This window comes from Ovis aries, chromosome 11 (assembly GCF_016772045.2).
Source record: "Ovis aries strain OAR_USU_Benz2616 breed Rambouillet chromosome 11, ARS-UI_Ramb_v3.0, whole genome shotgun sequence".
In the NCBI taxonomy this organism is placed as follows: Eukaryota; Metazoa; Chordata; class Mammalia; order Artiodactyla; family Bovidae; genus Ovis; species Ovis aries.
In genome coordinates this window covers 24547354-24575163 of record NC_056064.1, presented here as the reverse complement: position 1 = coordinate 24575163, position 27810 = coordinate 24547354, and the positions used below count along the sequence as shown (strand labels likewise).

The window sequence follows — 27810 nt, the reverse complement described above, 5'->3', positions numbered from 1 at the left end:
GGGGGCAGGAGGAGAAGGGGACAACAGAGGATGAGATGGCTGGATGGCATCACCGACTCGATGGACATGGGTTTGGGTGAACTCCAGGAGTTAGTGATGGACAGGGAGGCCTGGTGTGCTGCAGTTCATGGGGTCGCAAAGAGTCGGACACAATTGAGTGAGTGAGCTGAACTGAACTGAACTGAAGTTAAAACTATAAGTCACCATTTTCATCTCTTGGTTAGTTTTGCAAATATATCAGTGATTTATGCTGTACTACCACCAACCCATGGAGCAGTCCTTGGCCAATTTCTTCTTTATACATGTTGTCCAATTTAGAAGGAGATTTTTACAGAGCATTTATTTTTCTAGGGCCAAAGCACCAGGAATATTTCTGTTAGATATTTTAAATGACCTTTTTAAAAAATGCTTTGTGAAGAAGATGCCATGATAAAATCTGGTTTTTCTCACAGAGAGCCCTGGAGATCTAACTAGAAGCCCAGAGATGGACAAACTCAAGTCTGTCGCAAAGTGCTACGCTTATATAGAAACATCCTCTAACCCTGCAGACATTGACAAGATGACAAATGGAGAAACCTCGTCCTACTGGCAGTCAGATGGCAGTGCCCGCTCACACTGGATTCGGTAGGTGCCGTAATACCTGATTCTTGGGTGAAGGTCCAAGTAAATTACCTGCTTTCTTTCTCTTACCCTGTCACTGTGTTAAAAAAAAACATTTCTTAAAATTTTGGACTAGTTTTTAACTTAACTGCCTAGTTCTTTTCTTCTTGTGATTATCTGTGAAGATGGTATAAGAATCAAGTTAAAAGAATTATGAAACTATATAACCATGTTTGTATATTCATAAACACGGGTAATTTCTTTACTGGTGTTTTAAGGGAGAAAATTAACATTTGACTAGTATTTATGATACTGACTTCAGATTTTTTTCACTAGTTTTTCAGGAAGGTTAGTGTCACAAGGAATAGGGGATACTTATGTCTGATGTGATTTTAAGATCATTTCTGCACATTTAGTATATGCAACCAAGTTGGCCAGTTTGGTAGAGAAAGAGGGAATGGGTGGTCAAGAATCCTGAAGTGGAGCTGATGACAATCGACCGTGATGTTTCTATATGTTCTGAAGTGGCTGTCTAAAATATCACCTGTCCCGTCAGATAATGGGCTGATTTCAGTTGGTGGAAATAGAAATACTTACTGTTTTCTCATAAAGGATAAATAAGCTCTTTAGCCATCTATACATGAGCAAAGCTACTCAGTTCTTTGGATACAGTTAGAACTTGCTTCATACTGGGTAAAGACATTTTATTAGTATGTTCATATTATACTTTCCTGCCTGTACTGGTTTCTTAAAAGGAAATAGAGGGTGTCCCTCGTGGCTCAATGGTAAGGAATCTGCCTGCCAATGCAGGAGACATGGGTTCGATGCCTGATCGGGGAAGATCCCACATGCCTCAGAGTAACTGAGTCTGTGCGCCATAACTATTGAGCCTGTGCTCCAGAGCCTGAGAGCCAAGCCTCCTGAGCCCACATGGCACAACTCCTGAGGCCTGTACCCCTAAAGGCTGAACTCCACAGCAAGAGAAGCCGCCACAGTGAGAAGTCCACGCACATCTCAGCTAGAGAGGAGTCCCCACTTGCCACGACTAGAGAAAAGCCCGGGCAGCATCAAAGGCCCAGCACAGCCAACAATAAATACTCACATAAATAAAGTACAAGCATTAGAAAAAAGAACTAGAAGATTGATCTTAAACTGAAAGGAATTTTAGAAACTTGGGAAGGTCATAAGAACTTTGAAACTAGTAGCCAGCTTTTCAAGTTAGTTGCTTTTAGGGGAGTCAGTCTTTGAGTATATATCACCTACAAGATCTTGGAGGTGAGACTTGTGGGCCCTGCCAGTTCTCAGCCTGTATAAACATTTGTCGTTTCTACTCTCTCTTCGTGTTTTCCAGTTTAAAAATGAAGCCAGACGTCGTACTCAGGCACCTGTCTATTGCCGTGGCGGCCACTGACCAGAGCTACATGCCGCAGCAGGTGACCGTAGCTGTGGGGAGGACGGCCGGCGATCTTCAGGAAGTCCGCGACGTGCACATTCCCAGCAATGTCACTGGCTATGTGACACTGCTGGAAAATGCCAACATCAGCCAGCTCTGTGAGTCAACCAAGAGGCATCTTGCCCTTCTAACTAAGAGGACTGGAGGGGAGGAAGGAAGGTCCTGTTTTTTGGCAGGAAAATCTCTGAAGTAGAAAGGCTGTTTGTTTTTCTTTGGAGATCTGATTTGCTTCTCATCATGTACCTCAAAGTGGTCATTATTTCATCTTTTCAGTGTTTTGAAAAGTTATAGAAAAGCAGTAAAATCTTTTTAAATTAAAAAAATTTTTTTCTTATTAGAAAATTAGAAATATCGACACAAACAAAAATTATTCAAAATCCCACTACTCAGGGATTGGAACTGTGAATTCATTGGCATGGATCATCCTTCCAGACCTTTTCTTATATTTGTGTATGTATATAAATACACACAGACAGACATATATATATATATTTTTTTTAAGAAAACTTAAAAATAGGTTTGCATATATATGCATATCTTTACGTATCTTTTTACAAAAGTGGTGATGCGTCATTCATGCTCTTTTGTAACTTTTTAACGTGTTGTCTTACCGTACATCCACGCACACCTTTACTTAGTGTTGTTAAGATTGTGCCTTAATTTTAAGAAGCTTTTGCTTCTTACATTTCAGTTGTTTCCATTTTTATACTATCATAACCTTGCTTCACACAGAGCATTTTGGAAATAATCACGATTCTGTGATTCCTTTCCAGGCTTGTTTCATTCAGGGAGCCGGAATGCTTCATGTTTTGTCTCATTTCTCCTAATGCTTTCCTGGGCCAAAAGAAGTATTCTTACTTTGCTCAGAGGAACTGAGGCCTAGGGAGGTAGAGTCTTTGTGTCTCACCCCTAGGCAAAGAAGTAGTTAAGCTTGTGGAGTAGCAGCTTCCTGTCTTACACTGTGGTGGTCTTATTCTCTAAGTTGTGTCCTTTTTAACTTCCCACCTCCTCCTCTCCAACCCAAATAAGAAATTCTGACAGCTCTTAAAAGTGAGTCATGCCTATGTCATCTATTTGGACTTGATTATTAAAAAGAAATCCTCACAACGGCTGTGAGCCAGCTGCTGTTTTATAACTAAATCTAAATTTTGGAACTCTAGGAAAAATTCTAGACGTTTTCTTACCATGTGTTTAATCAGGATTTTAAAAATACCGTTTGTGTTGATTTTCAAGAGTCATAAATTCCTATGAAGCATTGTGATGTAAAGGTTTAAGCCACCCTTAATTTTGCACGTGATACTTTTGACTCCTTAGATTGGTCACTGCTCTTTTGACGAATTGGTTGTATACTTGCTCCATTGCACACACCATTTATTTCTGCCATCAAAATATATCTTTAGCATTTTCTTTTTGAAATGTGAATTACTATTTTGCTTTTAGTTGGAAGCCTAGCATTTGCTGAACTGAAGAAGTTAATCCAATACTGAATTTGTTGTTTGCGCTTGACAGATGTCCAGATTAACATAAAGCGTTGTCTTAGTGATGGATGTGACACTAGAATTCACGGTCTGAGGGCTGTTGGCTTTCAGAGAGTCAAGAAGTCTGGGGTCTCAGTCTCAGATGCTTCTGCAATATGGTATTGGTCTCTCCTGACATCTCTGGTGACGGCTTCCATGGAGACAAATCCTGCCTTTGTCCAGACAGTGCTGCGCAACACTCAGTAAGTCGCTGTGCTTTCCGGGCCTGCCACGTTGTGCTCTCTCTCCAGCCCTGGAGGACAAGTCATTGAGCGCCCTCTGACCCTCAAGACTCAGTCAGCAGCAGTCCTCGGGTGCCCTGTTGTTTCCTGGTTGTGCCTTCAGCTTCGGTCTTGGGGGAGGGTGGGGCTGGGCCACAAATGCCATTCCTAGCCCTTACCCACTGGGGAACAGCTGCTTGCATTTACATAGTAATTTACATGGGATAAAACACCTTCAGATTCTATATATTTTTTACCCACTTACATTGTAATATGTATGTGTAAAAATTATCCCTATTTTACAGTCAAGTGTACTGTGACCTTTCCTGGGGTACATGACCAAGCAGTGGTGGATTAGCTGGAGGTCTTTGGACCTCAGCCCTAGGTTGAAGCCTTTTTTCACAAGAGTCAAATCTTTTCAAGGACACCAGACAAGTCTATTTTTTAACGTAAAGCACCTTTGGAAATTTTCTTTTAAAAAACTGTTAGGGTGGGCTTGCGTGGCTGTCCAGTGTTTAAGACTTGGTGCTTGCATTTCAGACGGTGCAAGTTCATATTTTGTGAGGAGGTGCTTGGAGACTCTGTAAACATCGCATTCCTCATTCTGCTTTACTTGCCGTGACTCATGATTCCTGTTTCACTCCTGGCGCTGTTACCCATCACAGCATGGCTTCTCAGATTGGCCCAGATTTGGCTGATAGGAACTCAGACAGTCTGGTCTGTGTGTCCTTTGACATGTCCTCATCTTGGAACTCTTCCTTACAACAAAGTATTCCAGGCTTACCTTGAATGTTCCTCCCATAGTCCTAGAATTAGCCTTTTTTCTCAAGAGTTGTGGTCACTCTTAGTGGAGAGTTGTGTTTAGGAACTGAACAAACTAAGCCAGTTGCTGTCGGAGTGTTGCTTCTCTCAGTGGACACGGCTGGGAAATATATGTCTGCGTCTGAGTAACAGACATGTGTATACAGAGACACAGTGCCTCCTGCATTTGTTTCTCTGTCTGTAACACTGAAAACTCCTGAGTTTACACTGACACTTCTAAGCCGGTACTACCACGTTCATTCTGATTGTCTCTCTTTCTGTGTTTGTAGCTCCCTGCTATGACTGTGAGAAACTTGGCTCCCATCAACCCTACTATGCTTACTTATTTAAAGAGTCCCACTCCATGTAACCAGCCTCCCAGCTCCCCAGCCCTTGCCTGAACTCCCTCCTTACCTTCTCAGGGCTGGCATTCCATGCTGGGCTGTCTTTTTGCTCAGTACCCTGCCCCAGTACCTCACTGAGCCACCATGCACCCCACGCAGGCATGCAAGAGTGCCTACCTTGCACAGCCCTACTCTGTGGACTAAATTTTTAGGAAGGAGAAGAGGATGAGTTTCCTACCTTGTTTTTGTGGAGTTACGCCAAGTTGTCGAAGATCGGATTATGTTTAAAGTTTATATGCCTGATACTGTGTTCACAACAGGTTAGATGGATTCTCGCTGGATGCCTTCTTTATCTACAGACAGTATTCAGAATGCCGTTCTCAAGTCTAAAATTTTAAAAATAGGTGTTTCTGAGTTAAACAACTCGACTTCCAAAATTTCAACTGAAGTGACAAACTGAATACCAGAGTCATGTGTATTCTTAAAGAAAACTCTTAAAGAAACTCTTTAAGAGATTCTTAAACTCTAACTCTTCAAGAAATTCTTAAAGGAACTCTTTAAAAAAAAAAAAGGAAAGAAATCCCATTAAACAGTTTAGCACTGGGACCCCTGTAGGAAAAAGGCTGATTTATATTATGCACCAGGTTCTCTGTAGGAACACTGTTTCTTAGTAAGAGTTTAATGCAAACAAGCTTCCAACAGTGCATTTTTATTTGGTCTAAAATTACATGAATACACTTATCGTTGGCCCGGGTGTGTTCTGACTGTGCACCGTACACTCCTAGGAAGGCACTGCAGCACATGCCTCCGCTGTCCCTCTCGCCAGGATCTACAGATTTCTCCACTTTCCTGTCTCCCAACGTTCTGGAAGAAGTGGACAGCTTCCTCATAAGGATTACTAGGTAAGAACTCAAGGTCGATAAGTGGGGTAGGGGAGATGGGGGGCCGGTGTTGGTGGCAGATAGAGGGCATATGTGCTTGTCAGGTCTCTTTTTTTTTTTTTTTTTTTTTAAATTTTTTTCAGTATTTCATTTTTTAGTGACTGAAGAGAAAGTGAAATAACGGTGCCCTCCATTAACTAGCAATGTCCCCTGACCTCAGGAATTGGGGGTAGGGGCGGAGGAGTCCTCAGATTCAGCCAGGGCAGAGGTGTCACAGTCCAGAACTCAAAGCCTCTCCGTTCTTTCACATCCCCAGCCCAGCACCTGCTTGCTTCCATGGGCAGGCCTAACAAGCCTGGTTGTCCATGGACCTGGGAAAGGACACCCTGGTAGCTGATCGAGGAGTCCGTTAGTGTGGGGACACTCAGCTCTGTCACAGCGAGCCCTGAGGACGTTACTGTATTAGAGTACAAACCAGGCCCTGAGACATCTAGACAGTTTTGAAAGTTTCAGGGTAATGTGTTTAAGAAACTAGATAAGCGTGACATGGAGTAGATCTAAAATACGTTACCAGTGCTTGAAGGAAAAAGCCCTTAGCTGTCTGAGCAAGCCAGGTCATTACTCAAGACTTCTTGATAGCAGGCGCTTATTGCAACAGTTTATTTATTTTTGGTTTATAAAGTTGGACTTCTTGAAATTGATAGCGTTATTTTATACTTACAGATTAAGGTTACAGAGGTGAGGGTTTTATTTCCTATTCCTCCAGACTGATTTAGTTTTTTTTTTAGGATAGCTTTTAAGGATTTTGAAAAAGTGTTTCTGATAAATGGATGAAGCGTATGGCAGGTTGATTTTGCTTTTGGTGATCAGTTACACAAAGTTTGAACTACCTGAGTTTTCTCATGTTTTAAGAAGCGAAATGTTTTCTGCTCTTCGTAGCTGCCGTTCTACACCAGAGGTGGAGCTGACTCTTCTGGCCTTTGCACTAGCAAGAGGAAGTGTTGCCAAAGTGCTGAGCTCTCTATGTACTGTCACTGATCACCTGGACACACACTATGATGCCTCATCCCTCATCTCATCCATGGCATCAGTCAGGCAGAACCTGCTCCTTAAATACGGTAAGTGACCTCGGCAAGGTGCACAAAGATGCATAAAACCATCACCAACTGGGAGACCTTCTGGCATCTTCTTATCTTGTTGAGTAGTAGTTTGTGGGCTGGGTCATTGTACTTATACCGTGGTTTCTGGAGGAACATGTCTTCTTTGACTAGGGTTGATGGGAAGGAGGGAGATATTGGTTCATTTATGGATGCATTAGCAGAAAAGAAATGTGAGTGTCCACTGCACTGCACTCCCAGGGTTTACTGACCTAATGACTGAGGCTTGGTGGCCATTTGAAAGCCAGACCTGGCGCAAAGACCCTTGGCTTGGAATGTATCCCTCTGCATCCTGGTGATAGCTGATAGCTGGTTGGAATGACATATCTGGGCAGACATACATGCCAGCCACCACTTTCCCTCCTGGGCCCAATGGCAGTCCATCTTAGCACTTTTCCACTGATCCAGGTTGGAGCTTCTTTCTTAATCCTTCTCAACACAGGAGTCTGTACAGCTACTCCCAGATGACTGCACTTGACACATGCCGTCCTAGCCTCTGGGGCTAAAGCTTCTGTCCGCAGAGTACAGCTCTGAATCCCATCCCATCAGAGCACTGTGCTCATTCCTTGTGGTATTTGTTGTTGTTCAGTTGCTCAGTCGTGTACGACTCTTTGCAGCCCCACACACTGTAGCCCTCCAGGCTCCTCTGTCTGTGGGATTTCCCAGGCAAGAATACTGGAGTGGGTTCCCGCTTCTTTCTCCAGAGATGATATTTGTACCTTTGCCTTAATATTTCCTAATAGTTTACTTTTAATTTTTTAAGTCAGGCAATAGATATCATGTAAATCCAGTTACCCCCTCCCCAGTTTTGGGAAGATCATCTTTTTGGAGAGGTTGGGACCCATGGCCAGATGGGAGGGATCTATCTGGAAAATATTCTCCAGAAAAGTTTTCGATTCAGTTTAGCTGTCATTTGGGCAGAAAGCCCAAACGGGAGGAACGCCTAGGGGGGCTGTTCATTATAAATAATGTTCTAGTTCCGGTTTGGTTTATAGGTAAATAGGATTATAGAGTTTTCATTACATTACTAAAACAAAAAAAAAATGTTTTTAGATCATTATAGTAAAAGTTGATTTATATAATTTTGAAAACTTCCAAAATTTGCCTGGAGATAATTTTAAGAAATAAGACGTCAAACCCCAAGACATTATTTATGTATGTTTTATTTTATTGATATATTTTAAATGTATTTTTAGTTGGAGGGTAATTGCTTTACATTATTGTGTGGCTTTCTGCAATATGACAACATGAATCAGTCATAAGTGAGCATACATCCCCTCCTTCTTGAGCCTGCCCACCCCGCCACCCCACCCTGCCCCTACCGTCCTGCCCCCAGGCTGTCACGGGGCGCCTGGCTGGGCCCGTGCTGCGCAGCACCTTCCGCTGGCTGTCTCACAGGGCAGCGTGTGTCTGTCAGGGCTACTCTCCCAATTCGTCCCACCCTCTCCTTCCCCTGCTGTGTCCGCAAGACTGTTCTCTGTGTCTGAGTCTCTATTTCTACCCTGCAGATAGGTTCATCAGTATTATTTTTCTAGATTCCATAAATATGCATTAATATATGATATTTGTTTTTTCATTATTTATATATTTAAATGCAGTTATAATAAACCTAATTATTGACTCCCAAACAGTGTCTTAGGAATTCCTTTCTCCTCCTGCTAAACACACGACTGTATTAAGTCTGTGTTATTAGTCTGTGTCTTACAATATGCCTTGTTTCTGACTGGTCGTTGTTCTAGAGTGATTCTTTTGGAATGACTTATTCTTTGTTTCTTTCAGGAGAGAGGAAAAGGGTGGTATCACCTTTTATCTGATATTACTTCCTATGTTAGCTTTGAAATGGGTCAATTTTAGTTAGCAATCTGGGTGGCCACAGGCTCTCTGTTTCCACTGATGAGCATTCTAGTTTTCATTTTTCCATAGTGCTAGCTTCAGGCTCTCTCGCTTTCTCTCTTTCCTTTGATCAGGGAAACCTCTCCAATTGACTCTTCAGGCCTGTGATGTCAAGGGAAAAGAAGAGAAGTCAGGACCTGAAAACCTCCTTGCTGAGCCATGGACGAGGGACGGTGAGTGGTGGACCTGCGGGGTTTCAGCGAGTGGAGACGGCCACTAGAGGCCCTGTGGAACCGCACTGTGGTCTTTGAGACTTTCAGGACGTGCAGTCTTCGCTGCCGGTGTGCTTCAGTTGGCATCAGTGGTTCCTGAACCGTTTGTGTGATTTCTTTACTACCATGTTGCCATCTGCTAGGTGTCAGTCACCTGTAACAACTTAAAAGTACTTGAATGTTCACATTATACTTTAGGGAGGGGACCACTAGGATGTTATACAGGCAGGTGGAAGGAGAACTCATTAAGAACTCGTGGAGACCAATAAGAATGCTAACATGAATCTACAGATAGCTGCAAAATTGGTCAGTCAGCATAAGGAATAATCAGCTGTGTTCCTTTAGACACAATTTTTATTTCTGTGGACAAGAATCATTTGCATTACTGTCATATTGTACAATTTATAGAATTATCAAGTAGCTCAGAGACAATGAAAGGTGGAGAGAACTCAAAAGAGTGGGTTAAATAAACACTTTGGGGAGGCTTCCCAGGTGGCTCAGTGGTAAAGGATCTGCCTGCCAGCGCAGGAGATGTGGGTTCAGTCTCTGGGTTGGGAAGATCCCCTGGAGGAGGAAATGGTAATCCATTCCAGTATTCTTGCCAGGAGAATCCCATGCACAGAGGAGCCTGGTGGGCTACAGTCCACGGGATTGTAAAGAGTCACATGACTGAGGACACTTTCCAACGCACACATTCTTTCCTTGCCCATTTTGAAGACTTGGTCTTTCCAGACAGCATCTGAGAAGCTGATTCCTCACGGCCTTTCAGTCTGCGTGCCTCTGACAGCCCAGCCAAACATCAGTCGTGGCTTCAGGAAGGGTTCAGAAAGATGCTTAACTGTCTAGTCTTTTGTCTCTTTGAATTAAAGTCACAATCTTTATCAACTTTTAATTTCTTTATTGTTGCCTCAGAGCAGGGTTGCCTGTATAGTTGAAAAGATTGTGCTCTGACGAAGTTATACCTGGCCCATTATCTGTTACCTGGTGGTTGATCAGCGGGGTTGCATCTGCCCAGAGAGGAATTCTTTTTCTAATTTTTATGAGAGGACCAGATGGGCTAGATGCCTCTGCCTCAAAGGATATGCCTTGGTTTTGTTGGTCTTAGTTCTCAGGGTTATTACAGATGTATCAGTCATCCTAATGTTAATTTTTCTTTTTTGTAGGTTTTCTTACAGAGACTGGAAAAACCAGAGCAAGTACTATTTTTTCTACAGGAACTGAATCTGCCTTCCAAGTTACTCAGATCAGAATTATGGTAATTCTTCTGCTGCCTTCTTTCAGAAATGTTACTACTAGTTTTAAAAATAGGGTTGCATTGCAGAAGTCCATGTCACTGGCTTTTCATTGATTTTAGTGATTTTTCTGTGTCAGGCCTGTAGCAGACACAGGGGCACAAGGATGAATAGATTTTAAGTCTGTGAATGGTGTAAGTGTAAGGATCAAAAACGGTGAGGAATCCTTTCTTGGGAAGCAACTTTCTTACTTTTCCAGGATTTAATGTATTTGAAATTTCTCTTTGTTGGTTTCATTTTTGCTTTAAGCTCTTTGAATTTGACCACATTATATGGGAACAGAATGGCCACAAAATTCTGGCCCTTTCAATGTTCTTTATTTAGACCTCTGTTTCCAGGTTCGACGTGGTGGCATTGGTGCCCAGTGTGGCTTGGTGTTTGCTTACAATTCATCTTCTGATAAATTTCATGCGGAAGAACACTTCAAAAGATTTGAAAAATATGACAAATGGAAGCTTCAGGAGTTCAGGCAATTTGTAAAAAGCAGGTAAGAAACAGAATAAACATCTTTCTAGTTAGTAAGATAATACACATTCTCTTACTGGTGACATATTTTCTTTATAGAAGAGTTGCTACTAACCTGTCTTTAGTAGCCAGGAACACCCATTGCTTTCTGGCAGCATGTGTGAAGACATGCATTTTAGTTTGTTCATAGACTTTTACTTGGTCTGTTTCGTGACCAGGTATATGGATCTTCAAAATGGCTGGGTAATGATATCTATGTGAGTGGTGGGCAGCCTGAGGTCTTTAGTCTTATCTAGCCCCTGGGAAGTGTACCCCAGCCCCAACTTCCTTCCTCCTGTTTTTGTGCTTTTATTGAAAATAATTATTTAAGTGCCTATGATTTGCTCGGCCTGCTGCTAGGCACCAAAGATGCCTTGCACTCATGAGCAAGTTGGCACAGTCTCTGCTCCATAGAGCCTGCTCAGAAGACAGATGGTAAAACCTGCAGAGTCACTGTGCTGTCCAGGCAAGGTGGGTAGGAGGGATCAAGTGTTCTAGGAGCGCAGGCAGAGCACCTGACCTGATCAGGGAAGGCTTCCTGGAGGAAGTGTTGAATATGGAGGAGTTAAAGTTAATTAACCCCTTGAAGTAGTAGAAGAAGAATGTCCTGAGCAAAGAGCAGAACAGAGTTGAGAACTCAGAGGTGGAGTCTGGCCTACTCAAGGGACTGGAGAGCCACACCTTGTTGAGGTGTGCGGTGAGGCAGAGAATGGGGTGAGGTGACGCTGGAGAGAGGAAAGGGTCAGGTCATTAAAGGCCTTTTGTCTCTGTTTCAGAGTTAAGACTTTATCCTGAAAGCAGTGGGGGCAGGGGAAGGGAGTCGGTGGGGATTGTGCTATCCAGAAGTTTCAGGAAGAACGAGGAGATCGCATGTGTGGTTTGGAAGTACTACTCTGGAGCCTGCTGTGTGAGGCAGGGCTGGAGGAGAGTGAACAGGGGGCAGGGTGCAATGGGTGAAGCTGTTGCTGTCACCGTGGGGGCCAGAGTATGGGTGACATCACCCAGAGCTGTGACAAGAGCAATGGAGAGGTGTGGACCGACCGCAGACATGCTGGAAGGGAGAACCACCAGGACTCTCTGTGTGCATGTTAGTCACTCAGTTGTGTCCGACTCTTTGTGACCCCCGTGGACTGTAGCCGGCCGGGGAAACAGCAGGACCTGGTGAGTGACTAAATGTAGAGCAGGAGAGGGGAGAAAGCACAGGCGTCAACGAGTCCTGGGTTTTGCCTTGGCAGGGGGGACATTGGTAGTGCCTTTTTCTGAGATAGAACATACTTCAGGGAGTACAGGTTTGTGAGAAGATGATGAGCTCAGTTTTGGCCCTGTTGGCTTTGAGGCTGTAGGATACCTCCGAGATGTCCCACAGCTAGTTGGATAAGCATGTCAGGAGCCTGGAAGAGACTTTGTCGTGAGGGCATAGAGAGCAGAAACATTTCAGCAACAGTTTAAAATGAATTCGAAGAGATCATTCTGGAGGAGCATGTGTCCTGGGAAGAGCACAGAGAGGTCAACATGCTGAGAGCCACCAGTATTTCAGGGGCAACAGAGAAAGGCTGATAAAAGTGGCCAGAGAAGCAGCAGGAAAGCCAACGGAAAGTCGTGGTTAGAGAGGCAGGGAGTGGGCAGCCCTGTTGGAGGTCACCCAGGAATTAGTAAGATAAGTCTAGATGCAGTAAGCTAAGTCTGTTGGACTTAGCTGCAGAGGGCATCGGTGACCTTCTGGGCAGTGTTACCTCCCTTAGCACTAGGAGCAAACTCACAGAGCTGAGCCTGAGATTTGCTCTTTTTGCTCCTGTATTTCATAGGTAATGGGGTGCTGGAGATTTTCCTGTCACCCAGTACTGTACTTGCCTGGAGAATTCCGTGGACAGAGGAGCCTGGTAGGCTAAAGTCCATGGGGTCGTAAAGAGTCAGACACAACTGAGTGACTAACACAGAGTACTCTACTCCTGGGCTTTCATGGACTTATAAACCACAGAGAATTGTGTCAAATGTGGATTCTCATTCGATGGTTCTGCGTGGGGCCTGAGACCTTCATTTCTAACAAGCTCCCAGGCGACTCTGGTGCTCCCTGACCATGGATCACACATGAAATAGCAAGGTTCTAGACAAACTTCCTCTGTCCTCTGGGCTTCCTATGGTGGTATCTCTGACAAATGCTTATTCGGCCTCCCTGGAATGTCCTTAGTGATGGAGCACTCACTGCATCTCAGTGATGAGGACTCGTTCAATTGAAATCTTGTAGCTGTAATCTCAACTCAGTGGTCCTAATTCCAGCCCTCTAAATGAAGCATCTCTCTCCCATCATGCATGCATGCTTTTTAAAAAATGCTTTTCTTTTAAAATAATGATCAGAGATTACACTGTTTTTAAGTAGCTGTGTCCCACTCTTGGCACATATTAATATAGGTCTTTTTCCCTAAACCTGCTGTTAAACAAGATCTTCCACATCTTATATAGGATGATTTTTTTTTTTAACCTAAATACAGGTTTAGTCCCTTGCTGATTTTAGCTCCTGGTTCCAGTCTGAGCTACTCTGAAATCCTCATTTACTTGGCCTACATAAAATATTGGTCCCTCTCCAGTTTGGAGATCAAAATGTTAACAAGACACACATCTGTCTTTTTGCCCTTTTTATTTCCCTGCCCTCTTATCAGACGTCAGTTAGTCAGTATGCTCTGGGACCAGCTTTGGGCTTGCTATACATACTTAAGGGCTATACATATTCAGCTTTGTTTTTTCCACCCTGCCTATGAATTGATATAGTAAGCAAGGTTGCTTCTACCCCTCTCTGACACCCTGCCAGCTCTTTATATCTCACAGATTTCCTTGATGACTCCCAGAGTGAATTAAAGTCCTCAGACACTCAATACTGATAGGAGTCATTGACACAATTTTGGGCTTAGATGGAATACCACTGGTTTTAGGCTTAACTATGTCATGAATGTTTCATGCTTAGAACGACATGGTCAGAAGAGAACGTTTTTTTCTCTCTCTGTTATAGAGCTTATTCTGGATCCTTTGTTTTTTTCCTTCCTATTGTTGTAAATCCCTGTGTTTGTTTATCTTAATCCATACAGAATTATGCATGTGTTGGCTAGCCTGTTAGCTGTAGCACAGACTAAATAAAGTTTTAGGAATGTTACTTGAAAAGACTGCCATTTTCTCCTTCTCAGCTATTTTATTCCTAAAAAGGAAGTACCATTCATGTATCCAGCTTTTAAAAAGAAATGGTACACAGTTGTGCTTCTTCAGCTTTTGGGTTGAAATGCTTTCTTGTAAGGACTTCTTAAGGAATAAGAAAAAATCCTGAGGCCTGTGAAAGCTGAAGTTTTCCTTTTTTGGAGCTCCAGGATCCAAAAGCTCCCCAGCTTTTACCCTTCAACTGTTGCAAATATGAAGCTCAAGCCAGTCGTGGATATTTTAGCCAGTCCTGGGGAAAGAAAACTGAACCTGCCTCTCCTTTGACTCTTTCCAGAAACACATACCAGCTGTTGTGTAGGACTTTATTCCTGAGTAGCTCATTTTAGATACCTTGACTTCAGGTCTCATTCTTCAGATAATCCAGTTATCCAGAGAAGCAAACTTTCTCCTGAATTCTCAGGTCATATTCGGGGCTAATAATAGTTCCCATCATTCAGATAAGGAAGCTGAGAAGTGGGGAGGAAGTTACCAGCACCTCCCTTGTATACTCAGGCACCAAGTGGTACACCCCAGCCTGTTGTTAACAGACAGGTCATCTAAACAAGTTAAATGCCATGTAAAGTGAAAGTGAAGTGAAAGTTGCTCAGTCATGTCCAACTCTTTGTGACCCCATGGACTGTATAGTCCATGGAATTCTCCAGGCCAGAATACTGGAGTGGGTAGCCTTTCCCTTCTTCAGGGGATCTTCCCAACCCAAGGATCAAACCCAGGTCTCCCACACTGCAGGCAGATTCTTTACCAGGTGAGCCACAAGGGAAGCCCAAGTTCCATGTAAGTGGTGCCTTATTTGTTAGACTGTTGAGAAGATGAGAAATAGGAGAATGTTTTGTGAGTACCTTTGTGTTTACAGGATCGGTTGCTCGTCTGATATCCTTGGTGAAGATGATCCCATTGGCTGGTTTGAGCTGGAAGAAGAGTGGGATGAAGCAGATGTCAAGTTGCAGCAGTGCAGAGTTGCCAAAGTAAGCATCAGTGAATTGTGGCCTTCACGTACCTCCCCTCTCCTCCCCTCCTTTTGTCTGTTTTTGTTTTTCTTTCTTTAGATATTTATTCATTTGCCTGGGCCAGGTCTTAGTTGCAGCATGCAGGATCTTTGAGTTGTGGCATGTAGGATCTAGTTCCCTGATTAGGGATTGAACCTTCGCCCCCTGCATTGGGAGCACAGGGTCTTAGCCACTGGACCACCAGGAAGTCCCATCCCCTCCTTTTGTCTTATAAGTGTTTATTGAGTGGTCATTGTGTGCCAGACCTATGCCAGCACCGGTACCCTGGAGGTGAACCAGACATGATCATGACCCTCAAGGGCTTCAGAGTCTAGTGGGAGACACAGACATATGAGACACTGTGATTGGGCTGATAAAGAGACATACAGGGTGTTGTAGCCCAAAGGAAAATATTTACCCAGTCTGGAATTCACCAGGGAAGGCATCCCAGGAAAGTTGGCGTGATGCCAAGTATTGAAAGTTGATTAAGCTGCCTTCTTCAGCCAGGCTGAGAGGTGTGGAGAAGGGCATCTCAGGCTGAGAGAACAGTTAAGTCCCCAGGCATAAGTGCAAGAGAGATGTCTTCCTGTAGCTGTGAAAGAAACAGTGATTACCTGACTACTTAATTTTTTGTAACCTCCATTGTAAATCTTAGCAAGAAGCTCAAATAAAAGAAATAACTGTCTTTAGGGTTTATACATAGTAGCTGCTCAGTAAATATTTATGCAGCTGAGTAGTGGATTCTGAAAGATCCTCAACAAAGGAACTTTCACTACAATAAGCAAAGATAGAAGTTGGGCTTTGAAAATGGCTTTAGCTTTGCAAAGACAAGGCTGTGTCCTAGGCTCCCAGCATGTAGGTTTCCTGTAATTGGAGTGTTTTGAGGTGATCCGTTAGGGCAGTCGTGGACTGTTTTCACTGTATAGCTGTTTTCTGTCTCAGAATGACTGTGCTGGGACTTCTCTGGTGGTCCAGTGGTGAAGACTTCTCCTTCCAGTGCAGGGTTTGTGGGTTCAGTCCCTGGTTGGGGAGCTAAGATGCCACATGCCTCTTGGCTAAGAAAAAAAAAACAAAAACAGAAGCAGTATTATAACAGTTCAATAAAGACTTTAAAAATGGCCCACATTTAAAAAAGAGAAAACTTCAAACAAGAAACCAAAATGACTGAGCCACAGAGCAGACATCTTTCCCTAATTTATCCTGTCTTATCCTGTTTTTGCCTTGAAGAGGAAGTAATGCCATTTTTCATATTGTGATCTTTCCCAGAACCTGACTCCAGCATTTGTATTGTCTCGTTCCTGTTTGCTATAGATTCTAGGCTTACACTTTGTGTCCCCAGTGCTAGGTGTCGTGAGACCTCATTAATCATGAAAGTCACAAGGAGACCTGCCCAGAATGACCTTCACCTCCCTCTCATCAGTACCTGGAGCTTCTGAGTCCTTCTCATCACGTCTTTCTTGTTCTTTCCAGTATTTGATGGTGAAGTTCCTCTGCACCCGCCAGGAGTCGGCAGAGCGCTTGGGAGTACAAGGCTTGAGCATTAGTGGGTACCTCCGGCCTGCGAGAGCAGAAGCTGAACAGAACATCGTCTGTGCTCACTGCAGAAAGGGCACGGAGGAGAGTGTTTGCGGGGCCACACTGCTCCTCAAGACCCTTCAGTTCATCCAGCAGCTCGCCCACGACCTGGTAGCGTTTACTCAGTTGTTAAACCTCGTTCCTTTGGGAAAAGTAAATGGTGTGTTTGGGGGAAGGAACACCATCCCATGAAACCTGGCCCTGCCGAGGCCATGCAGTTTGAATGAGGATGGCAGGCGTCACTGCTGTGTTGATGTTGGGATTTCAAGGGGAGTGCGGTATGGGGCATTGATGGCATCAGTAAGTGGAAGACGAAGTGGCCTGTGATCACCTTCTTGAGGTTTCCTGGAATAGACCTGCACAGAGATCTTAAAGATGCCCAGCTGTGGTTGCCAGGGGTCACTGGGGAGCCAAAGCACATTTATGGGATTTATGTCTTCTATAAGTCCTAGAAGTACTCCTGAAGTATAGGTGAGTTCTGTCTCTTTATTTGAACTCCCAAAGTAATAACAGGATTTTTTAAAAGTTGAAATATAGTTGACTTACAGTATTAGCTTTAAGTGTACAACATAGTTATTCGATATTTTTATAGATTACACTCCATGCAAAGTTATTATAAACCATTGGCTATATTCCCTGATATACATTATATTCTTATAACTTAAAATTGATGTTATACTTGATAGTTTGCACCTCTTAATCCCCTTCACCTATTTTGCCCTTCCTCTCACTCCTGTTCTCGCTGGTAACTAGTTTCGTTCTATGTATCTGTGAATCTGTTTCTGTTCTATTATATTTGTTTGTTTCATTTTTAGATTCCACATATAAGTGAAAGCCTACAGTATTTGTCTTTTTCTGTCTGACTTACTTCACTGGAGTAATACACTCCAGGTCCATCCATGTTGTTACAAAATTTTGTTCTATTTATGGCTGACTAATACTCCACGGTGTGTGTCTGTGTATATATACGTCAGATCTTCTTGGTATGTTCATCCGTTGACGAACAGTTAGGTTGGTTCCACATCTTGGCTGTTGTCAGTAATGCTGCTGTGAACGTTGTGTTTTCGATACCAGCTTTTACAGTCACTAATAAAAGTACAGTGACAACCCACTCAAAGATTTTTGCAGTTGTCACCATAGAGAATGTGGCTTATGTCTCAGGAATCTGATGGAGCCTCTCGTGTGTGGGATGCACAGTGTATCCCCTTCACCTTTCTGCTTCGTGGCACGCTCAGAGACTGATAACTCCATTTCTATGTGCATTGTTTGGTGTTTGGAGCTCTCCTGTCACAGCAGAAAACAGCAGATGAGAAGAGGCGCTTAGATGTAGCAAGAGCGTTTACAGCAGGATTGATCTTTCAGCCTGTGTTCAGGGAAGGATGAAAACAAGCTGCAGCACGATCCTGGACAGTAGCCATCACCAAGTAAAGCTTCCCTCATGTCCCAGGTGTCGTATCTGTGAAGTCAGGGAGCTTTCACAGGGGTGTGTGTGTGTGTGTTACATGTATATATACACACACATGCATGTATACACACACATGCATGTACACACACACACACCCCTATTTTATAGTTTCACACCCAAAAATAGTTGTCCACAGATTGTCACTTAAGGGTCACATCAGTTAATGTTGGGATTTTCACACAAGGAGCTACCTTACCCCTAAATAATGAGAAGTAAATGAGCCGTTAACGATATTTCTCCAAATGCATTTTTCCGTTTTATTTTTTCTGGTCTTTATTATTTTTTAGGTACAACAGAAAGAAAGTGGATTAAAATACAAATCTTTTCTGGACTTTGCGGGTCTTGACTTGCAGATCTTCTGGAATTTTTACAGTAAATTAAAGCAAAAGTAAGTCGAAATCTATTACAAGAGGATAGTCATGTGGAGCTTCCCTCGTGGCTCAGATGATAAAGACGATAGCCATATAAACACAGCTGAAAACTCTTGAGTTTTGCTATTCTAAATGAACAGTTGGGGTTTTTTTTGCCCCCCAGGATTTTTTACTTCCTACTAGTTTATCTTGTTCTGATTTGAGAAATTTGGTTATTGTTGAAAATAATATCTTACATTTCTGTAAAATACATCATTTGGGCAGTGTTTTTGCAAGCATTTTGCCCTTTATATTACCTTGTAATATAAAGCCAGGTCAAGTATTATAGTGTCTTCATGTTTACTGCTGATGAAACAGAGTCAGAAATACATTTCTTTGCCACAGAGTAGGCAGTCAGACAAGGTTTGTGTCTTCAGACTCCATACCTCATACACTGTTCTTTCCTTTCCACCTTCCTGCCTCTCAATTGGCATTTTTACTGAGCCTGATGCCTAGTGGGGAGAGTCCTTTGTAGATAGCTATGGGACTGCGAGGGAAAAGCAGCTGGCCCTTTTGCTCTCTGATGGTCTTTGTCTTTCTGTAGCCCCAGGGAAGAGTGCATCTGTGCCCAAACTCTGCTTCTGCAGCTCCTCCAGAGCTGCTTCTCAGCGCTGCAAGGGGATGCTCCCACCGCCACTGAGGACGCCAAGGCTCCAAGCCCGCGCCCTAGGCCAGTGGAGGCTGCCGAGGAGCTCTACGCGCACCTGTGCAGTGGTAGGATTGAGGTTCCTCTTCACTGGGACCCTGTTCTGGTGGCCTGCAGGGCCTCTTGCTGTAGAGAACTGGGGTTTCTTTGACCATGCAAACCCAGTAACAGGTTTATGTCTTTGGAGAATGAGCTTCCTCAGTCTTCTTTGAATCATTGTTTGGAGCTCAAGGTTTAGTCCTCCTCAGTGCCTTCCTCCTGGTTTCTGGCTTGTAGTTGTGTTATACTGAGAGTAATTATTATCACACTCTCCAGTCCTTTTGCCTTTTCATACTGTTCATAGGGTTCTCCAGGCAAGAACACTGGCGTTGTTGCCATTTCCTTCTCCAGTGGAGAATGAGATGGTTAGACAGTGTCACGGACTCAATGGACATGAATTTGAGCAAACTCCAAGAGATGGTGGAGGACAGAGGAGTCTGGCATGCTACAGTCCATGGGGTCGCAAAGAGTCGGACACGACTTGGTGACTGAATAACAACATTCAGTCTTTACTTCAACTGAGACACAGGGATAAGGCTGATAGATTGAAGAAGGGAAGTGGTGATGTTGATTGAGAATAAGATGTGATTATCTGAAGTTATTTTTAAGGCTTTGCAAGTTGTGTCTCAAAAGAACAGAGAAATAATAAAAGAAAAACTGGAACATAGAGTCTTTATTTTTGTTAAATGTAAACAAAAAAATAATTTCTTTACACTGCCTAGTTTGTGCAGAGGTATTTCTTTGTTCTAGTAGTGAGTTTATGGGCTAAAGCAAATATATATATTGTAAATGAATAGATGGGCTATATTAAAGCTGATTGTTCATTTTTATCAGTGGTGGATAGGTTGGATGGAGACTCTGTGCCCATGGAAATACTAAAACAAGAAGTCAGGAATACCCTTCTCAATGGGGCTGCCATCTTCTTTCCTGATCGACTTACCCGGCGGAATCATCTCTTCACCATGATGGTAATTATTTATGTTAAAAGTGGAGATTCCACTCTTGACCTATCTTGGCATGAAACTTAGTAGTTTTTGTTTTCTCTGATGTCCTCTCAGTTTCAGTTTCCCAAAGGTTTATTTAATTCTTGCTATATGCAAACTTTTGTGTGGGACACAGGTATCTAAGGACATAGCACTATACTCAGGATGGGGATGACAGATAATCCCAGCATCCGTTTCAGAACCTGTTGGATCACAAGGGGAGGGTTTAGTCTCCTTCATCTTTATGACATGCCTACAACCAAGTGTTCTTTTTAACAGTTTAACTTTTTATTATGGGAAAATCTAAATATAGAACTAGGCTAAATAATATATATCAGTCCCTCCAACCCCTCAAATGTACTCATCACCTAGATTTAGTAATTACAAACTCAAGCTAAACTTATTTCACCCATTATATACCTCACATACTCCTCTCCCCACACCATTATTATATCAAAGTAAATCCCTGACTTATTCATTAATATTTCAGTTTATATCTATAAAGAAAATACAATTAAGTTTTAATCCTCAGCTGCATCCTCTCACCCAAAATCATGATTGAGCTGGAGTTATCCTAGGAATGAAAGGATGGTTTAACATTAGAAAATGAGTCAATGAAATCAAAGAGGAAAAAATCATATTGACAACTACAGAAGATACTTTACTAGGATTTAATTCTGGTGATGACTAAAACAACAAAACCTGTACAAATGCCCCTAATCTGGTGGAGGGCATGTACCTAAAACCTACAAAAATCAACGTACTGGTCTTTGGATCACTTACTCATCCCTTTCAGAACGAGCTATGAGCCAAGGGTGCTTACTGTCATTCCTTCTCTTGATATAGTATTAGAAGGCCTAGCCACTGCTGTAGGGCAAGAAAGAAACTTTAAAATAACAGAAAGAATGAAACATGCAATCATTATTAGTCTATTTAGACAAGCAACTAAATGGAATTACTGAGAAGAGCTGATGAAGCAAACGAGATGCAGCATTTTAAAAAGGCATTTCTGTATGTAACAGCTACTTAGCACATGCAACAGAAGTGCCCTGTCAGATGTATAAAGCTCTATAGAAACAAAAAAGGGAGTAAAAGAAGCATAAAATGTGGTCCCTGTTGCCAAATGACTGCAGTACAACTGGGGACACTGCTGCAAGGAAGAACTGACCTCAAGTTACAGTAGGCATTTTAGAGGAGAGTTCTGTTAAGTGGTTGAGGAAGGTTTCAGAGAGGAGAGAGGATCTTTGGTTGTTTTCAGCTGTCTATAAAACGTGCATATCAGCTTGAGGGATCAGGTGTATTTTTTTTCTTCCAGTTTTATTGAGATATAATTGACATACAGCATTGTATAATTTTAAGATATACAACATAAAGATTTGACTTATGTACGTCATGAAATAATTATCACAATAAGTTGAATCAACATCTATCATCTCATATAGATATAAGATCAAGGAAATAGAAAAAAGTTTTCTTCTTGTGATGAGAACTCCTAGGATTTACTCTCTCATCCACTTTCATATGTAACATACAGCAGTGTTGATCACACTTGTCATATTGTACTCGACACCCCCAGTACTTATCTGTGTTATGACTGGAAGTTCATACCATTTGACTACTTTCTTCCAATTCTCCCCATCCCTGCCTCCACCCTCTTTTTCTATGAGTCTCTTTGTTTTTGAAGTATAATCAACCTACAACACTACATTATTTCCTGTTATACAACATAGTGATTCAGTATCTCTACACATTTCAAAATGATCACCATGCTGTCTGTGACTTGTCACCATATGAGAATATTATTGAGTTATTGACTGTATTCCCCACACTGCTTTTCATACCTGTGACTAACTTGCAGCTGGAAGTCTGTAGTCTTACTCTCGATAATCTATTTCTTTCCTCCTTCCACCCCTCTCAGCTCTGGGAACCACTGGTTTGCTTTTTATGTATCTATAACTTTGTCTCCGTCTCATTATGTTTGTTCACTTGTTTTTTTAGATTCCACATATAAGGGAAACCGTACAATATTTGTCTTTCTCTGTATGACTCATGTCACTTAGCATAATACCCTCTAGGTTCATCCATGTTGTCACAAATGCAAGATTTTATGGCTAATATTCATACATACATATATATATGATGTATGTAAGCAATCTAAGTGCCCATCAATGATCAGATAAAGAAGATGTGAAATATACATACATTTGGGCTCCAAAATCACTGCAGATGGTGACTGCAGCCGTGAAATTAAAAGACGCTTACTCCTTGGAAGAAGTTATGACCAACCTAGACAGCATATTGAAAAGCAGAGACATTACTTTGCCGACTAAGGTCCGTCTAGTCAAGGCCATGGTTTTATGACTTCCCTGGTGGCTCAGATGGTAAAGCGTCTGTCTACAATGCGGGAGACCCGGGTTCGATCCCTGGGTTGGGAAGATCCCTTGGAGAAGGAAATGGCAATCCACTCCAGTACTATTGCCTGGAAAATCCCATGGACAGAGAGCCTGGTAGGCTACAGTCCATGGGGACTCGCAAAGAGTTGGACACGACTGAGCAACGTCACGTTCGTTCACATGATGTATGTATCGGTTCAGTTCAGTTCAGTCGCTCAGTTGTGTCCAACTCTTTGCAACCCCTTGAATCGCAGCATGCCAGGCCTCCCTGTCCATCACCAACTCCCGGAGTTCACCCAAATTCGCGTCCATCGAGTCAGTGATGCCATCCAGCCATCTCATCCTCGGTTGTGCCCTTCTCCTCCTGACCCCAATCCCTCCCAGCGTCAGAGTCTTTTCCAGTGAATCAACTCTTTGCATGAGGTGGCCAAAGTACTGGAGTTTCAGCTTCAGCATCATTCCCTCCAAAGAAATCCCAGGGCTGATCTCCTTCAGAATGGACTGGCTGGATCTCCTTGCAGTCCAAGGGACTCTCAAGAGTCTTCTCCAACACCACAGGTCAAAAGCATCAATTCTTCGGCACTCAGCCTTCTTCACAGTCCACCTCTCACATCCATACATGACCACTGGAAAAACCATAGCCTTGACTAGACGGACCCTAGTCAGCCAAGTAATGTCTCTGCTTTTGAATATGCTATCTAGGTTGGTCATAACTTTTCTTCCAAGGAGTAAGTGTCTTCTAATTTCATGGCTGTAGTCACCATCTGCAGTGATTTTGGAGCCCAAATGTATGTATATTTCACATCTTCTTTATCTGATCATTGATGGGCACTTAGGTTGGTTACATATCTCAGCTTTTGTGAACAATGCTGCAATGAATATTGGGATGCATATATCTTTTCTCATTAGTGTTTTTGTTTTTTCTGGATAAATACCGAGGAGTGGAATTACTGGATGACGTGGTAGTTCTGTTTTTAATTTTTTGAGAACTTTCAAAAGCTGTTACTATTTTCCATAATGGCTGCACCAGTTATATTCCTACCAATAATGCATGAGGTTCCCTTTGAATCAGTTTTCACTTTGTGAGTATAGCAGCTGACAGCATCAGCTGACGTGACCCATTGGATAGTGGGCAAGTCTCTGTCCTACTTGTTGGCTGGAAGCATTTAACAGGCAGCTGAGCAAATTTTTCTTTTTTTTTGCTAGCTTGAGTCCCACACAGAGAAATAGAAAGAGGATGCACGACCTTTTGAATGACATTGTTGTCTGTTAGTAGAGAAGCTCATCAAGTTTTCCTTTGTCTATCTATCTTAAGGGCTGTATTTTTTCTCTCTTCTCATGCAGATGAATTAAACTGCTATCCTTTGTGACCATATCTTCTCTCTCCCACCCTTTAATGCCAGGCAGGGCCTTGGGTCTTAAATTCTCTGGAAATTGCCCACCACCATGCCTTGCTAGCAGTAGGTGTTCAATACATTTATTGAATTGAGAAGAGAAAAAAAAAAAAAAAACCCTACAAAGTAACCCAGAGCCTCATCAGGGAGTGGATTTCTGTAACTGTCACCATTGGCTATTTGGACTTACACAGAGAAAGCTTAGATCCTGTTTTTAAAAAAATAGGAAGCTCATAAAAAATGCTCTCCATCTCTGGCCCCTCTTCTCAGGATGGCACGCCCAGTGATGAAAGTATACATCTTTTGGAAGTCACCTTCCTAAACATTTGCATCAGGCTTTCCTGCAGGAAAGCTCCAGCATGTCAGCTTCAGCAGTGAACAGAAGTAAACCTGCCTGCCCTGTTTTGTTTAGGCAGGGAGTTCTGCTCCCTCTTAGCACTAGGCCAGGTCTCAGTCCGGCCCATGAGGTGGTCTGCCGACCCCAGCGTTCATCGTGTTTGGGAACAGTGGGCCATGGTATTTTGTTCTGCTCAGGTGCTCTGGAACATCCATGGAGCAGATTTCCTGAATGTGCAGTTTCTTGTTTTCTAGAAGCATGTCACCGAGCAGGAACGCAAGCAGTCCATGCAGCTCACTTTCCGCTCCCTCTGCACGTATTTTAGGTGAGTTTATAATTCTTCTCAACTGTCCGATACTGCAGATCTTCACAACGTTGTCTTCCTGAGCTCTCCCTTCCTTTCAGGTGCTTCTGGAGTAACCATGTGCTTCCCTCACTCAGCCAGGTTTCTAGAATGAGGTATCACTGGCCTTCGACGTGACTAAAATAGTGGTAGAAAGATAGTCTTGTCAAGAGCTTGCTCCAAGTCCCAGTCACTGTAAGACGATTTAGAGTGGAGCTCACTGGGAGTCTCCTTGAACACTTCAGTTTCTACGTAATTTTTGAAGACAAAAATAGAAACCACAGGAGTTTGGTCTAAAAACCCAACAACGTGAATGCCCAACTACAGAGGCACAGAGTGGTAGTTCAGCAAACAGTGTGCTGGGAGCGGTGACGTGGAGACTGCTACCTGTTTTGACTACCAGGGAAGCTTATGGGTCTATAGGTTGCATTATTGGAGGAATAAAGTCTTGAAGGAGGGAGGGGATTAAAGCCTGAGCTGTCTGCAGATAGACTGTGCCTTGTATGGACACCAGGCTTAGAGAATTCTATAAAATGTCTTCAGAATCAAGTATCAAGAATGATGAAAGGACCTGGGGCTCATGTGAAGAGCCTTTGAAGATGCAGGGAATATTTAGCCTGGATTGTCAAATTAGCAGTCATGAAATTAGGTGTATTTCCTGTTGGTAGCCAAGGTGATTTATTCATCATGTTTATTCCCTGGCATCTTTTCTAAGGACTCGAAGATTTATGGGCCTGTGCTTACATAAGGACTTGTGGATGGACAGTGGCACAGACCCCACTGGAACCCTGACCCTGTTCTGACTCAAACCCCTCACATGCCATAGAACTGACACTGAAAACTTGCTGGGTTCTCTTTTGAGGTAGAAAGCTTGAAAATCCCCTTCCTGACACGAGGTGTCATGACTCATTTGTGTCCTTCCAGTGATAAGGATCCGGGCGGCCTTCTGCTGTTGCCTGAGAAAGGCGAGCTGGCAGACATGGACATCAGCGAAGTGCTGGCGGTCATGAACACCCTGCTGTCTGTTGCCGCTCGAGAGGTAACCAGCGCCGCTCCATTTCCTCGGCTTCTTTAGGAGACAGGGAGCAGTCATGGCTCCTTCCGCTTTAGCCCTCGTTTTTGGTGTGACTGTAACTCCATGCCTGTGAGCACAGAGCTTCCCTGCCTACCTTTGCTCCAAGTCAATTAAGGGGACGATTTGCCCCGAACAAGTGAGGGGACGCTTCCCTGCCTCTTGGCAGTCGGCCAGCAATAAATATCCAAACGTGCCCATAAAGACTCCCTTTGAAGAAGAAGAATGGGTACTTACCCACCAGTGCCCTGGTGTCAGTCAGTGAACCCAGCACAGAGTCATATATTTGTGGTGTGAATTCTGTGGGAAATCACTTATAGCTTTTTTTAAAATTTATGATTACTTTGCACATCTGCAGGCTGATCAAATCTGAAAGGATGATCTCTTTTCTGTGCTAATGATTTTTAAAATACTTTTTTCCTTTTTTTTCTTTTTTAACATGAAGGGGAAAAGCTTGAGAAAGGCTTTTTGGAGGAGGTGATACTGGAGCTCCTCATGAGCCCACCAGTAGCGTCTGACCAGGCAGAGAGGGAGGGGTGTTCCTGCTAGAACAGCATGTGTAACCAGTGACAAGATGGGGAGGAGCCGGAATTTGAAGAGGAGAGTGGTAATGGCTAGACTTCGAGCACATTGGGTTTCTGGTCTGGCAGGACTTCACATGACAAAGTCTCATTGAACACTCAAGCTGAGTCAGTGCTGGGAATGGAGATTTGCCATCATTAACCAGCTAGTGCTGGTTGAAGCCATAAATGTCGGTGACCTCTCTTCACCTGTAGGCATCTACGTAGATAGGGTGGCCGGGAGAGTAAGAAGGCCTGGCAGGAAGAAATTCAGGAGAGACAGAAGCAGAGCGAGGAGAGAGTTTAAGGACAGTAGTCAGCAGAGACTTAGGTCGAATGGGGAGGCTTCCTCTGGGCAGTGACCAATGCCTTTGAGGAACGGTATCAGCGAGTGGTAGGGCCCGAAAGGGTAGAGTGACAGGGAGGGGAAAGGCAAGGGCAGCAGGTGTGAGCAACCCTTTCAAATGGAATTCATGTACCAAAATAATGTATGTTGATGGACAATTTAAAGAAATGGTTATTTTAAGAACCAGAATGTTCCCAGTATTTTTGAAGTCCGTTCTCACCCGCTGTGCCCTTCCGTGGCTCCCCTTCTTTCTTCCTGACCAAAGGGAACCACCATTTTGAAGTTTATAGTCATCATACCCTTGTTTTCGTTTCTAGTTATCCCTGGGTAGCAGGCTCGTTCTGCCTGGTTTGGGCTTTAATGGAATCATATGGTGTACAGTCTTCTGGGACAAGTTTGTTTTCACTCAGCATTTTTGAGATTCATCCATGTTGATGTGTGTGCTATAGTTCGCCCTCCTCCCCCACCCTTCACTGGTTCACAATATTCCCCTTACGCATCTGCTATAACTTATCCACTTTATTTTGGAGGGATAGTTGGGTTGTTTCCAGTTTAGGGCATTTACATGGAAATAACGTATTTTGTGCTTTGTAAATAGAAGAATTTATCTCTAGAGAAACTGGAGAATAGAGATGATGGTTAGAGAGCCGTAGAGGGGTAAAGAATCGTTTTGTAAAATGGGTGTTTTTTAATTTTTTTGTTTCTTAGTTTGGATTGGTGTATAGCCGATTGACAATGTTGTAATAGTTTCATGTGTGCTAAGTCACTTTAGTTGTGTCCGACTCTTTGTGACCATATGGACCGGAGCCCACCAGGCTCCTCTGTCCTTGGGATTCTCCAGGCAAGAATACTGGAGTGGGTTGCCATTTTCTCCTGCAGGGGATCTTCCTGACTCAGAGATCAAACCGATGTCTCATACGTGTCCTGCATTGGCAGGCAGGTTCTTTACCACTAGCACCACCTGGGAATAGTTTCACATGAACAGCAAAAGGACTCAGCCATACATCTGCATGCATCCATTCTCCCCTAAACTCTCCTCTCATCCAGGTTGCCACATAACATTGAGCAAAGTTCCATATGCTATATAGTAGGTCCTTGTTGGTTATCTGTTTTAAATATAGCAATGTGTCCATGACCATCTAAAATGCGAGAGATCTGATTGAAGGCTCAGAGGAAGGAGCCAGA

The 27810-nt window shown here is 43.2% G+C and overlaps 1 protein-coding gene across 2 annotated transcripts in view; it reads left to right on the top strand.

The window, feature by feature from the left end:
* ZZEF1 (zinc finger ZZ-type and EF-hand domain containing 1) overlaps window positions 1–27810 on the top strand; it is a 93467-nt gene that overhangs the window by 13632 nt on the left and 52025 nt on the right. For both annotated transcript variants that reach the window (XM_027975117.3, XM_042255540.2), the window contains exons 4-18: window positions 453–624; window positions 1952–2151; window positions 3563–3773; window positions 5722–5838; window positions 6757–6935; window positions 8942–9040; window positions 10243–10334; window positions 10710–10858; window positions 14930–15041; window positions 16533–16748; window positions 18390–18490; window positions 19057–19226; window positions 20032–20165; window positions 24559–24629; window positions 25572–25686. In XM_027975117.3, coding sequence (XP_027830918.1) covers window positions 453–624; window positions 1952–2151; window positions 3563–3773; window positions 5722–5838; window positions 6757–6935; window positions 8942–9040; window positions 10243–10334; window positions 10710–10858; window positions 14930–15041; window positions 16533–16748; window positions 18390–18490; window positions 19057–19226; window positions 20032–20165; window positions 24559–24629; window positions 25572–25686 — 2138 coding nt within the window. The remainder of the gene's footprint in view (window positions 1–452; window positions 625–1951; window positions 2152–3562; window positions 3774–5721; window positions 5839–6756; window positions 6936–8941; window positions 9041–10242; window positions 10335–10709; window positions 10859–14929; window positions 15042–16532; window positions 16749–18389; window positions 18491–19056; window positions 19227–20031; window positions 20166–24558; window positions 24630–25571; window positions 25687–27810) is intronic.